Source organism: Podarcis cretensis, assembly GCF_951804945.1.
Source record: "Podarcis cretensis genome assembly, chromosome: 5".
Taxonomy (NCBI): domain Eukaryota; kingdom Metazoa; phylum Chordata; class Lepidosauria; order Squamata; family Lacertidae; genus Podarcis; species Podarcis cretensis.
The window spans coordinates 96,044,054-96,059,417 of NC_137174.1; the positions used below are offsets into that span (position 1 = coordinate 96,044,054).

Below are 15,364 nucleotides of genomic sequence, written 5' to 3' on the forward strand. Positions count from 1 at the left end.
AAGGGGCATCAAGTGATCTGACCCTATCTAGGACGGACCTAATCATTCAAGTACGGAGCTCTAAGACAGACCAACAGGGTAGGGGGGCCCTCCTTCGGTTACCAGCCGCACAAGGTAGTGGACCCTGCCCGGTTAGGGATACGAGGCGTTTCCTCTACTTAAGACCCAATAGCCCCGGCCCTTTCTTAATTCACGCGGATGGATCGCTTTTGGCCAGACACCAATTTACTCGGGTGATGCGCATGGCTTTGGCAGCATGCGGGCTGCCTGTGGCTGAAATTGCGGCTCACTCCTTTCGGATTGGGGCAGCTACCACTGCAGTACACCTCGGGCTATCTACAGAGAGGATAAAGGACTTGGGGCGGTGGAAATCTAATGCATACAAAGCTTATGTGAGAAAGAATCTATGACTAGCGGTTGGGTTCCTGACCTTGGTTTTTCTGTCTATTTGCATTTGGTTGGTGGGCCACAGCATTGTGCATTGGGCCAAGAATCGAGCCACGAGTACCGGGTTGGGGCAAAACTTGAACTTACCTGCAAATGTTGAGCTGGCATGGATAGCGCGAAGAGGGATGCGCTGGAGCGAATTCAAGCCAGCCGTGATGGCGAGAGCCGCCTCTGAGGGCCCACTTGATGCCCTGGTTATCCAGCTGGGGGAGAACGACCTAGCGTACCGCAAAGCTATTGACTTGAGATGGAACATTTTTGACGATTTTGCTGATCTGATGGCGGTTTATCCAAACATTACTATCTTGGAATCAACAAAGCAAGAAAGGTCTTGGAGCGGGCTGTGGCACATAGAGTGGCGGCTCTGGGTGGGTGCATCATAGGCCACCCAGGCATCCAGTACAGCAACAAAGCCCTCTACAGATGGGATGGCGTGCATCTGTCAGATGCTGGAAACGATATTTGGTTGGGGGACATCATAGCAGGGATTAGGAGTTGGTTACAGGTTTGAAGGTACTGGCGGCAAGCTTTGCTCGATTGGCGGTTAGGCATTGGCAGGAGTAATTGTTATGCAAATGAAGGGGGAGAAGGAAGCACCATCACCTTCCCCCAGTGAAAAGGGTAGTCCGGTAGAGGACTCTGGGGGGTGTGGCCTTGTCCGAAACCTAGGGAGGTAAGGGGTCCGGCACGCCCCTGAGCGGTGACTCCCGTGGGATCCTAGTTGGCGTACTTCAATAGGACTCCCACGGCTTGTGGATAATCCTTCCCGGTCTCCATGCCGGGTAGTCGATAGGAGCCAATGCCTAAGGCCAATACCTTTCAATTCCTCTAATCAATAAAGTTGTGGCCTTTTTATGCCCATTAACCTTAAATAATGTGTCCGGTGTCTTCATTTCACATGGGGGGAGGGGACTTGCCACGCAACCAATTGTATTCCGAGATAATATCCAGCTGTTCCTTGTTCTGCTAGGTGATATTTTCCTCCATCTTCAGCCCCAGACATTGCTATGAGTCAAGAATAGTCTTCCTCCAATCCAGGATGATGACTTTATCTCTCCCCCCCCCAAAAAAAAAAAATTCCAACCTTTCCTCCATGTTTGAAAACAATAAATCCTTCATTTTTATTTAAACAGGAAACTCTCCACTGTAGTCATTTATTTTAAAAAATCCGTAGTTATATACTTGTTGTATATTCATTATTTTACACCTGTGTTTATATCTTGTGATCCCATTTCCTGTAGGGAAATTTATCAAGAGAAAAAGAAAAGCACTTCCATTTCTACTACTTCCATTCTTTTCCCAATAGCGTCACCAGAAGCTTGATAGGTTTTTCCTCTAAATTCCCTACAAATTATACCCAGAATCCTTTCTGTATCATCTTGTAATTCTCTGCTTTAGAGAGACTAAGCAGCTCTTACATGCAAAGGCATGAACTTCAGTAAACAATGTTTGTTCTGAGATGGCAATTTTTCACATTGATTTCTGTAAGTATTTATTTCTCACTGATTTTTTGTAGGTATTTTATCTTCAAATGGTCACACCTGGAGGCAACAAAGACAGTTTGGTGTTGTTACTATGCGGAAGCTGGGGCTGGGGAAGAAAGGCATGGAGCACCAAATAGCAGAGGAGGCTCATCAGCTTGTGGAGGTTTTTGCACATTCAAAGGGTATGTGATGCTAAGTGATGGTGCTGAGCTGGCGTATGAAGATATATTTGTGTCCTACCTCTGTCCATTTTAGAAAGGAATGTGATATGTTTTTCTTGGTTCCTAATGGAGATCCCAGCAATTTCTCTTGGCCACCATGAACTCCCACTCTCAGCATGAACAGGAGCAGCTGAACTCACATAAGTATAACTTTATTTTGCAGGACAACCACTTGACCCCTCCATGCCCATCACTAATTCAGTCTTCCAACGTGATATGTGCTGTGGCTTTTGGGCACTGGTTTGCTCTTGAAGATGAATGGTTCCAGAAGCTGATGGAAGCCATGGATTTTGTCATAAAAAAATTAAGTAGCTTTTGGCATATCGTGAGTAGTTATTTTCATTTCTCCTAAGCCAAACAGGTCCCCCTGAATACCACAAATCAGGGCCTTAATACCACAAATCCATATTTTGGAATCCATTTTGATAGAGGATAGAGCGTTGAAGAAGTGACATCAGGTTTAAATTGATTTGAGATAAGGGCAACTTACTATCTCTCCGCCTGCTCAATTTCTTATGATTATCATTAAGATAAAATAAAATAAAAAGCATGAGTAAGAAGACTTTGTGCACCACAGAGGACTCTTTGGAGGAACGATGGGATAAAAATGGAACAATGACCTTCAGAACAGGTCATCTAGAGCCCACCAAAGGGGACAGAGGTGAGCAAAATAACCTTTTCACTAAGGGAATTACATAGTTTTGTTGCCATTATGGAAAGCTAAATGTGTCTACTCTCTACTGACTTAGCAGTGGCAATGATGATGGTTCCTATAGTGAGGCTCCTGCAGCCAAAACCTTGGCTGGAATTTTTTTAATGAAAGAGAGACTTGCAACTTAAGCACTGTCCCTACTGCTAAGGAAAGCAGCTCCCTCCTGTTTGACCCAACTACACTCTTTTTCCAAACTTAAGTTCACTTCTCCACATTTCTACATCCCTTCCGGATCTTTTTTAAAAAAAGTACTCATGAAACTTCATCAGCATTTTAGTGCTAATTTCTCCTAATGCACACATGTGTGCGATTTTGTTATTTTCACTATTGTATGCATTTTTAGGCACACATGACCATATTATTTGCATTTCCATTTTTGTACGCATCACTTGACTGGGAAACTACAGACAACTTTATATCAGTGTTGTAGGCACATTTGAAACAAGGAATTTCATTAGTGTGCGCAGTTTCTGACTTCTGGGCACAGTTCTAAGCCTAAAATTTCCGATTAAAACTGCAGAGTGGAAGGAAAGGAGGACCTTTTTCTGCCTCCTCACTTCCAGCCACTCTTTGAAGACTGGAGAAGAGACTGTCTTAAGAATATTAGGGGGTCAGGTAGGGCAAGCATGGCTTTGTTTTTTACAGGACTAGGCCATGTGAAAAATGAATATAAGATTTTAGCTGCAGTTCATTCATTTTCAGCTTTGTATTCTTGTTATTAAAAAGGCACGCCTAAACATTCCGTTGCACTACCCACAATCTAGGCTTAAGGTGCCATTTAGCTCAGAGCTTTCATATCTCAGTTTCTAACACTGCTTTATATCAGTCCAACTTTAATTTTCTAGCTGCTTATGTATTCAGAAAATGTAAGTAATTGATCTTTAATGAGAAAACAAGGAAGGAGAAAAAACATCCTTCTTCAAGGTTTAGTTTTTTGTGATGAAAGATCAGAATTACTTGACTGGCAAACTGGAAGATTTAATAAATACAATTAAATTTTTAAAAATGGAGAATTGTACATTTTGAACGATGGCTGTCTTTCCATTTGTGTATTAGGCAAATTTGCTTTTAAATGTGAACTTACTTGAATTCCCCCACACCCTATTCTCCACCCACCCCCACCTACCATAAAAGGCCACTAACTTGTTCCAGGAGGGTTCCTCTGATTGTGCCCAGTTTTGGAATGATGCCTGGGAGCTGGGAAAATATTTTGAGCCATAGTTTTCTTTCACATTTTCAGCTAGGGATAATTCACAGAATCCAATCATTGTGAGATTCCAGAAAAGCAATAGACACCCTTCCTTCTTCTTAGTGAGACTCAAACTAATATGTTAGCCCTGAAGAATAATGCAGATCATGTTTTTAAAGTGCTAATCCAAAGCACAAATGGTTTGAACAAGCTTCCTCATGGTAATGGCAGCATTTCTGCTATATTTCATTTAGCTTTGTGAAATTCTTCCATGGCTCATGAAACATCTCCCATGTTCTGCATGGAGATGGTGCTTTCATTTGCAAAGGAGGAGATAGAGAACCATAAGGAGAATCAGTCTCTGCATGAGCCACAGGATCTCATTGATTTCTATCTACTTCAGATGGAGAAAGTAAGTATCAGCTTTGAAGCTGAATACTGCTCATCCAAGGAATCATTACATTCCCTGTTATAAGTGAATACTAATCTCTTGCCTGGCAACCAGCATCTTTTCCCCTGAATCTGTTGAAAATGGCATTGAGTTCCCCCCAAATATTTCTCATACTCAATTTAGTTGCTAAAGTGGGTTGACATCCATCCATAAGCATCTAGAGAAATGGCTAGGAAATGTGAGCTTAAAGGACTGGAAACTTAAGTGTGTTAAGGGGTCTTGCTTTGGAGCATTTTTTGGATTGATGTTCATCCAACATTCAAATGTGGACTGAGAAAACAGATAATCCTAAACAAAATGCTCTTAAACTAGAGTATGACTTCAAATTCCTGTCTCATCCATCTTCACATACTAGAAAGGCCAAAATATATTTTCATCCTTCACTCTTTGAACAATGCTTATCATGATGACAAACGAATGTTTAAATATGTTTAGTGTTAAGTACCATAAAGGTAAAGGTACCCCTGCCCGTACGGGCCAGTCTTGACAGACTCTGGGGTTGTGCGCCCATCTCACTTAAGACGCCAGGGGCCAGCGCTGTCCGGAGACACTTCCGGGTCACGTGGCCAGCGTGACATCGCTGCTCTGGCCAGAGCCAGAGCCAGAGCCAGAGCCGCACATGGAAACGCCGTTTACCTTCCCGCTGGTAAGCGGTCCCTATTTATCTACTTGCACCTGGAGGTGCTTTCGAACTGCTAGGTTGGCAGGCGCTGGGACCGAGCAGCGGGAGCGCACCCCGCCGCAGGGATTCGAACCGCCGACCTTTCGATCGGCAAGCCCTAGGCGCTGAGGCTTTAACCCACAGCGCCACCTGCGTCCCATATTTCACCATAATTGTCACATTTTTATGCCAATTATTCTTTTCAAAAAAGGGGGGGGGACGATTATTTGGTGAAAAACCAAGGAACGACCCTTAATTGAGGAAACAGTCTTTATGAAGAAACATAATTATGTTTATAATGCTTATTACTTATTACTAACTGTTTTTGTGTGATTAGGATGCAGAGAATACGTGTGAACAGGCACACGAAGGATAATAGGTAGTTCAAATTGGGGCAAGGCATTCTCATGCACGCTTACAATGCCCTGTGACCATTATGTGGTGAATGCCTTTGGAGTGATTTTAAGGCTTGAAAAAAGGAACTCGACTATTATATGGTGGTGACCATTAGGCAGTGAAATATGTAGCACACATTTTGAATATCTGATGCCAGAGTTTCCGTTGGATCCCTCTCTTCATGCCAGTATTGGGTTATTATGCCAACCCACAGATCCTGAAATCTAGCTCCAGCAGCTACCGCTGTAAATACAGGAAAGTGTGTGGGGGTTTCTTATCATAACCAGCTATGAAGCAGAGGGCCGGTCCACCCACAAGGCAGGCTGTGACAGCTGCCTTGGGCAGTGGAATCCCAACAGGAGGCATCTCTGGGGATGTGCTGCCTAGCCATCTGAAGAATTAGACGAGCAACCACAGACTTCTTTCCCTATTGTAGCACCCTGCTTCTGGTTAACGCTTAGCTGGAATGAAATATTCAACGCAGCAATAGAGAAATTAAAATAATAATTTATTTGTCAGACAAATAAATATGAGGCACAGTGGTATATGGTTACCAAGCTCTGGCCTGGCCTCCTGCCATTCTGGCCAGCACTTATATTTCCTTAATCCAGCCCCCTTGCTCCTCCTGTGGCTGCCTCTGTCCAATCAGCCTGGTTGAAATTCCTATTGGCTGTTTGCTAGAACCAATCACAAAAGATACACCCATTTCCTTCTGTCCTTTTATGGAAATCAAAAAGCTATATATTCTTCTATCTATAAATGACAAATAAGTAGTAATATATCTTACATGTGTCTCAACAAGGAACCTTAATTACCAGCTCACCTCGCCCTATTGCCCTCCAAAACAAATGGTTAATCTTAAATTTTTATCTTAAACAGATGTCAAGGATCATCATTGAAAGATCTCCTTCTCTTGAAGGTCTTTTAAACAAAGGCCTGACAACCAGTGCTCTAATGATGTTTCCTGCTTGGCAGGGGGGGCTAGGCTGGTGGCTGATGGCCCCTGTGATCTCTTCCAACTATATGAAATAAGAATCTAGCATAAGGATTTAACATTTCTTAGCTTCTGATTCCTTTGCATAATTACATTTAAGCCAATATATTTTTAATACATAACATAGATAGCTTTTTAGAAGAATAAACCTTTTCAAAGTAAGGAACAGTTTCCAGCCTCAAAAATAGAAAGAAAGAAAACCTATCTTCTCCAGCCAAGCCAGTTGCCTTTTTCACTGCTCTTGACCTTTCAACCTTAGGAAAATATGGCTCAAGTTGAATGGGAGGCACATGGTTTTATTTTACTATTTACCCACTCTTAATTATGTTTATCTCTTTTTTTATCTTCTGTAATATGTAGGGTCAGTGTAACCTTGGCTGTCAGCCTGTAATTCCCTTTGACTTTGAGAATTGTTTTCTGCTATAAATCAGGGGGCCCCCTTGTCTAGGAGGAAAAGCATTTTGCCAAGGTTCTTAGGCAGCTGCTCTTCTGCCTGGCATGAAACATTTGAAAATCTTTAAGCTCATTTTAAAATACAGGCCCTGATCAAGCCTCAATAAAAATGCAGGCTTATGATTAGATGCCTCATTCCCCCCTTTCAAGCTCAAGGACCTTCATCCCAAGTGTCCTTGATAGCTTGACCTTCATCATATTCCTGAGGTAAAGCTCTATATAGGGCCATGATATGAGGTAGAGTTTCATTTGAAATCATCTTGCTAATTGTACTTCTAAAACATGAAATGATACATGGCACCATACATAAAACCATTACTACTACTGTCAAGAAAAACAAGCAAGACAATAGTATCCCTTTGAGTCCTGCGACATTAGGTAACCAATTGGTGAGCCATCCCATATCCCATCCTTCCCATGTTTGTACTGGGACATGTGCTATATTCTCCATCTTTGTGGCCAACACACGGATTGCCTCACCATTATCAGAAATGTTAAAGCAACAGGCATTCCCTGTCAAGTTCAAGACTCCACATAGGCCTCCCTGCCTGGCAAGTACATAATCCATTCCCATTTTCAGCTGCAAAATGGCAGCTCTACTTTCATCCAACTGTTGTGCAATAAGTCTCAAACTCTGGGCCGTTGCATTGGTTACAAGTTCCACTACTGCTTGCAATCGAATTATTCTGTTTAGATTATAAATAGGATCCCGTGCTCCTTGTATGAGCTCACCATTTTAAAATACAGGCCCTGATCAAGCCTCAATAAAAATGCAGGCTTATGATTAGATGCCTCATTATGACTATGAGAAAACATTTGAAGGGCTGTCCAGACCACATTCCAAGGCTACTTACAAATGGTGTCGCTCCCCTTGTTGCTCCCCTTGTTGCTTAATTGTTTTTAATAACTGAGCATATAAAAACAGAGAATACTGCTGATGTCTTTGATGAAAGCAAAAACTCCTTAGAGAAAGAGAGTTGAACCTGACCAGGAAACCTAGAAAAAATTAAGGAGAAAGAGACAGCAAGAGAAGGATGGAGGTACGGGCACTTTTGATTGCTCTGCTGGTGGCTCTTCTGATTCTGCACTACCTGAAACTGCTCTGGTCAAACAGGCATTATCCTCCAGGACTTCTCCAGCTTCCTCTCATTGGAGCCACATGGAGGTTTCTATTCAAGATTGATGAAAATACTCTCATTCAGGTACTTATTGCTTAGTAATAACTCAGTCTGATGCCAGCAATTGTTTTATCTATTTCCCCCAACAATTGTGATATTTCAGCTTCAACGATGGCATGGGTTAAAATGGTAAATGCCATAAGCCTCCGTTGTCAGAAGCTGTAAGCAATACAAATAATAGTAATAATGTAAATAGTATTATTATTAATATTGCAAAGCACAAAACCATATAAAAGTTGAAAATGCGCATTAAAAACTACAGATCAAAAATATGTATTGTATACTGTTAAACTGAGGAAGGAGGAGAGAACACCCTCAAAGGAAGAATGCTTTATGAAAATCTTGGAATATGCAGAGATGGCAAAAATTGATAAAAGATACAAATTTAGAATCTTTTAAAGAAGATTGGAAAACCTTTCCGGTCTATATAAAAAGTTATTTCCCATATTCAATGACCACAGCGCCGTTTAAACTATAAGAAAACAGCAGAATATATTAAGAAACATGTTAGAGAGGATCAAAATAGATAAGATGGAACTTTAAAATGCAATCGTATGTAATTCAAGTTATAAACATTGATATTGGGTGAGTGGGAAATCACTTGTTTTGTTGTATTGGAATATAGTGGTACCTTGGGTTAAGTACTTAATTTGTTCTGGAGGTCCGTTCTTTTTTTTAAAAAAATAATTTTTATTAAATTTCCAGTTAACAAACCAATCATATCACATTAATTCCAAATTATACCAATACATAATAAACTCCAAATATTTAGCCGAATTTTAAATTTTTTGGGGGGGACCCATGCTTCGACTTCAGAAAGGGTCCAATCATCTCATATTTCTGCTGCTTTGATGTTCACAAGTCCCATCTTTCCAGCTCTTTGTTGTTATCCTTTACAAATCCCGTCTTCCAATCTTCTGGTTGTTATCATTTTTCTTCTTAATAACCTCTGCATTATCTCCACAAGCGAGTTGAAGCAAACATTATTATAGTCCTGTGTGGATTTTCACGCTGATCCAAAAGTCCTATTCAAACGGCAGGCGCCATTTCAGCAGCTCCCATAAAATACAGTCTAAGCGTCTGCTCATTAACTTTCCCAGACCAGTTGCTCCATAAATCAGCCTTTCCAGGGGAGTTCTTGCCAAATCAAACGTAGAATTCAGATATGATAACAGAACACAGGCTCCCTCCCCCCTTGACTGTAAATCTTGCAACAAAGTCAGTCTCATAATGGCGGTTCCCAATTAGAACTGCGTCATTCAAAAGCCTTTTGTTACCTTTCCAGATCTTCCGCAAAACAGCCTTTAGTTGATAATTTTATTTCCACACAGTTTATTTTCCCATCTCACTTGCTATCAGTCATGTGGTGGTTGTTCTTGGGGAGGGGTTGTTAGGTAAATCATATTGAAAAAGTAAAAAGTTTACCCCTCCTTTCCGATCCGTTTCAACATACCGAAATAGTTGTGATTCTTTGATGTAGTCTTCTGTTCAGTCCAACCTGTCACTCAGCTTCTCAATGGTCGATTTAATTAGCAATCAGTACATCCTTTCCTTCGCTCGAAACATGTGCATTTACTCTTCTCCAATTATTTATCTTGAGCAATGCAACTAGGATCACAATCCGAAGTAGCATCCAGGAGATCCAAAAACTCACTTGAGGGCTTTCCGTCCAGTGCCCCCACCCCCTCCTTTTGAACTCGGGGGTGATTTATTGGCAACTGCGGACGAGGCAGCATTTTCCCATCCCCTGGGAAAACTCGGGAGGCTAATTTACTCCCATCATCAGCCTCTTAACCTGTCCGTTCTTACCCTGAAACTGTTCTTAACCTGAAGCACCACTTTAGCTAATGGGGCCTCCTGCTGCTGCCGCGCCGCCAGAGCATGATTTCTGTTCTCATCCTGAAGCAAAGTTCTCAACCCGAGGTACTATTTCTAGGTTATCAGAGTCTGTAACCTGAAGCGTATGTAACATGAAGTGTGTGTAACCCGAGGTACCACTGTATAATTGTTGAGTAACAAATGTAACTTTCTATATGGAAAATTTCTATATTGTTTTGTTAATTGGAACATTATTATTATTATTATTATTATTATTATTATTAACCACCCAATAATACGCCCCCACAGAAATAATCAGATTTTAAAATGGCATAAGATGTCAATGAAATCAACCAAAGGCCTAGTTAAAAAGGAAGGTTTTGCCAGGTGAACTTCCCTGGCGTGAGCATTCAACAGATGGGGAGTCACTGCAGAGCAGGTCCATTCTTGTGTTGCCACCCTCTGGACCTCTTATGGAGGAGGAACACAAGGAAGGGCCTCAGAAGATGATTTCAGGGTCTGGGTAAGATCATATTGAAAGAGGCGGTCCTTGAAGTATTGTGGTTCTGAGCCATTTAAGGCTTTCTAGGTCAAAACCAGCACTTTGAATTGGGTCCAGAAACTAATTGGTAGCTGGTGCAGCCGGACCAGGAGCGATGTAATATGCTCTTGTTCCAGTGAGCAACCTGGCCGCTGAATTCTGCACTAGCTGAAGTTTCCGAACTGTCTTCAGAGGCAGCCCTATGTACAACACATTGCAAGTAATCTTACCTTGAGGTTACCAAGGTTAAGAAATGTAACTTTCTATATGAAAAAAGAATAAAATATTATTACAGAAAAAAGACAGACCACAGCATTCATTCACAGCAGCCTCTCAACAGGTACTAACCTCCATGCCCTATTCAATCTTTTTCACTCACACCAGAAGCACTTATAAAAAACAAATTATAAACTAAAATACCAAAATCTTCTTAAAGGATCTCTGCGGTAAACTAGGGTTGCCATTTTTTAGGAAATTGTTGAGCTTTTTCCATTGGGTTGCCATACATCTGGGTGTTTCCTGACATTTTGCCGATTCCTGTCAGGACATGTCAGGAATATGGCAAGCTTACAGTAAGTGCTAATCTCCAGGTTGTAATCTCTCTCCAAGATTACAAGGACAGGGCTGTGAAATCAGCTTCTGAGAGTCATTTAGAAAGCCGTGAAACTAATTTCACTTGGAAAGGAAGTCTTGCTACCACTTACAAGTTGACCCATAGAAAATACAACAACGTTTTATGTTGCCTTGTGTTTTCCCCTGATTTCACATAGCTACCCATGCTGCCATTATCCTACTTTGTATGCTTTTGTGTTTTTCAGTATTAATCGGAATCTTGCCCCTTTATACTAGTTTTAATGTCTTATGTGTGTTGTTTATAGCTGCTGGTTGAAGGGCACTCATCTCCAAAACACATTGTGTAACACAAGAAGTTGAATTAATAAAACCGCTTATTACAGTATGTTCTTGATCTTGTCTTCCTTTTGTTCTATTGCATGTTGCGACATGGCCTAGAACAGGTATGTCCAACTTTCAAGAGACTGAGATCTACTCCCACTATAAAGAAACTGGCGGTGATCTACCAAATTTGTTGAGCTTTTTTAGGGAGCCAAAGTTATTGAGCTTTCAGGAGGGTGTGGGGGCCCCCCCAAGATCTACCACAGACACACCGCGATCTACCAGTAGATCCCGATCTACCTGTTGGACATCCCTGGCGTGGAATACTGTGTACTTCTCCCCTTCCAACATATGGAAGGGCAACGAGTTCTACTGGCAATGAAGCCGGAGCACATCAGCCTTTCTCAGCAGCAGCTCACGTGTAACCAGAGAAGACAAGAGACAAACAGAACAGGCACCTTTCCATTACTTCCTCCGCAAGCATTAACTCTTTGTCAGGCCATAGTTTATTTTATTTGTTTCTTAAATACAATTCTGAGCTTTTTCAGTAAAAACTCTTCAAAACATACAAAATTACTCAACCATCAGATATGAACATATTAACCTTTAAAACATTGGAATTGGTAATAATCTCTAGCCCAGACATGTATCATCTTAATTCCTTCCCATATATTTTTATGGTGGTGATGCTCCTGCTGTGACCCACCGTGGGTCTGAACACTGACCCAGGGCTCTAGCCCAGCCTATGCCAACCTGGTACCCACCAGATGTTTTGGACTACAATGCCCATCTGCCCCAACCACCATGGCCAATAGTCAGGGATGGTGGGAGTGCTAGTTTAAAAGCATCTGGTGGGCTACAGGTTCCACATCCCTGCACACACAAAGATTGTGGCAAGATCATTTTCTGGCAATGACTTGTGCATATTCTTGTCTGTCACAGGAGGGCTGGTTACTATGAAGTGTCTCTGCTGCTCTGATCCTAGGCAGAGGCAACATGGCTTGGAGGGAGCAAAACAAATGGGTTGGGATTATGGGAGGGAGGGAGGAAGGGGACGGGGAGGAGGAGGAGGAGGGGAAAAGATGATAGCAAGAGAACTGCACATAGTGAGAAACTGCAGAGGTGAGGGAGGATGACGTTCTCGTATTAAGTTGAAATCTCCAACTGCGTTTTTTGAACACATCATTCCTCTCTTCTCTTTTGAACCAAATGGTAGCTGGGAAAGCAACATGGAAATATTTACACCATATGGTTTGGACATCTACCCATTGTAGTACTGTCTGGATTCCAAGCAGTGAAAGAAGCACTCATTGACCACTCTGAAGAATTAGATGAGCGACCAGAGACTCCTTTACTTAGGACTCTGATAAAAGGAAAGGGTAAGTAGTGAAGAATAAGAATTTCTACTGGTATTTTCCCAAGATGAGACTTTTAAAGGGCTGTCCAGAAAAACAGAACAAAGGTTCTCTATTACTGCTGCACACAACGAGAAATGCTACGACCTAGGGCCTGAGGTCAATCAGAGTGGCTAGTCCTCATGCTATCAAATGACACATTCGTTTGGGTCCATGAAAACCTGGCTTCAGCACATGTGAAGATTTGGTTGATTATGACATCTCTAAGAAACACAACACACTGCTTCTCTCAACAAGCTCTTCCAACATATTTGGGCATGGACTCATGTGGCAAATATAACATGTGAACTTTGCAATCACATAGTTACTATCATCATTATAAATTATGAATTGCATTTTGCATGTATGCCTCAAGGTAACTTACAGAGATATAAAAACAGTTTAAACTATGAATAATCATAGTTTAGAGGTCCCGGGCCCTAAGTAAGTCAGATTATCCTCCACCAGGGCCAGGGCCTTCTCAGTGATGGCTCTGACCTGGTGGAATGCTCTTTCCCATGAGACCAGGGCCCTGCAGGATTTAACTTCCTTCCGCAGGGCCTGTGTTCTTTTTTTATTATTTTTTAAGCAAATTTTTTATTATATTTTTCATAAAATCTCCAATCATACAAATTTCCACATCACATATTTTAGCTTATTGGACCTCCCTCAACTTCTCTGACAATCATCCGTAGTTAAATTTCTATCTTCACATTCCTTAATATTAGTATTGCCTTTAAGTACATTCTTTCTATCCTCATTTACATTCTTGCAATATTCCTTATTTTTTTCACAAAGCTTCTTTAAAACACACTAGCGTTGTGTCTTCCTCACATACCGTTTTCAAATATTCTCTAAATTTTCCCCAGTCCTCTAAAAACTTATGATCTCTTTGGAATCTAATTTTTCCAGTTAATTTGTCCAGTTCTGCATAGTCTGTTAGTTTTGTTCTCCATTCTTCCAAAGTCGGTACTTCTTCTTGTTTCCATTTTTGAGCCATCAATATCCTCGCTGCTGTTATTGCGGCAGGGCCTGTGTTCTTGTTGTTTAGTCGTTTAGTCGTGTCCGACTCTTTGTGACCCCATGGACCAAGGCACGCCAGGCACTCTTGTCTTCCACTGCCTCCCACAGTTTGGTCAAACTCATGCTGGTAGCTTCAAGAACACTGTCCAACCATCTCGTCCTCTGTCGTCCCCTTCTCCTTGTGCCCTCCATCTTTCCCAACATCTTTTTTTAAAAAATAATAATATTTATTAAGATTTTGAAAATTACAAAAAGAAAAAAGAAAGGTTAAACATAGAAAAACAGAAACAAAAACAAAAAACACTACATAAAACATTAAATTAGCAAAACAAAACAAAAACAATTAAAAACACTTCCAATCTTTTCGATCTTAACTTTCATACCCTTATTTCATTGACTTCCTCAACGCCTCCCTTTTTGTATTCCACTTCAATTAACTATTTCAGCAAGTCCTTTCCATCTTCATCTATTTTCTGTCTTATAGTTAATTTTAACATATTGCAACCTAGTTTTTTCCCCCTTTTAATACATTAACCATCTATCTATGCCTAGTTCCTTCTAACATTTCTGCCAAAGCCATATAACTTTATTCCACCTTTTTTCTAAAGCTCTTAATTTTACAATATTTCTGTAAATAATCTTTACATTTTTTCCAATCTTCCTCCACCGACTCTTCTCCCTGGTCTCGGATTCTGCCAGTCATTTCCGCCAGTTCCATATAGTCCATCAACTTCATATGCCATTCTTCCCTGGTGGGTAAATCTTGTGTCTTCCAGTACCTCGCCATGAGTATTCTTGCTGCTGTTGTCGCATACATAAAGAAAGTTCTATCCTTCTTTGGCACCAATTGGCCGACCATGCCCAGGAGAAAGGCCTCTGGTTTCTTCAGGAAGGTATATTTAAATACCTTTTTTTTTCTTTCTTGCAAACACTGTATGCAAACAGGGTCATGCATCTGCAATGGCAAGCAAATTATTTTCAGGATGCAATTGCATTTTTAAAAAAGAAAAGAATTCAGGGTGCAATTGCATTTTGAAGAGAACAGATGTAAAGCAGTGCTTGCCGTTCAGGTGTGCATTGAAGCTGTTTGCATTCGTTGTTTTTTTTAAAAAAATAATATTTATTCAAAGTTTAAGAGTTACAGAAAGAAAAAAAAGAAAAATACAAAATACAAAAAAAATACAACAGCAACAAAAAAAATACACTCACTTGGAAAAAAAACGAAAAGAAAAAAAAACCAGATTAAACCTTTGCAAAACTTTCTTCCTTTACTTATTTCCTTGACCTCCTCACACCTCCCATTTTTGTATTCCAGTTCAAATAGTTATTTCTGCAAATCCTTCCAACCTTATTTTCATTTAAGTAATTTAATTTGTTTTAAAAACCACTTTTACTTTATCCAATCTTAACTCTCATCCAAACCTATATATCAATACTTATTCTTGAGACGTTTCTCTAAGGTCGAAAAAAATTCCCTTCCACGAATTTCCCAACTCTCATATAAAACA

General features: G+C 40.8%; 1 protein-coding gene across 1 annotated transcript in view; it reads left to right on the forward strand.

Moving 5' to 3' along the window:
• Positions 1-7,906: 7,906 nt before the first annotated feature.
• The window catches only part of LOC307217051 (cytochrome P450 2J5-like), a 31,233-nt gene continuing 23,775 nt past the window's right edge, over positions 7,907-15,364 (forward strand). Inside the window, exons 1-2 of the mRNA XM_079978064.1 lie at positions 7,907-8,210; positions 12,656-12,818. Coding sequence (XP_079834190.1) covers positions 8,043-8,210; positions 12,656-12,818 — 331 coding nt within the window. The 5' untranslated portion in view covers positions 7,907-8,042. The remainder of the gene's footprint in view (positions 8,211-12,655; positions 12,819-15,364) is intronic.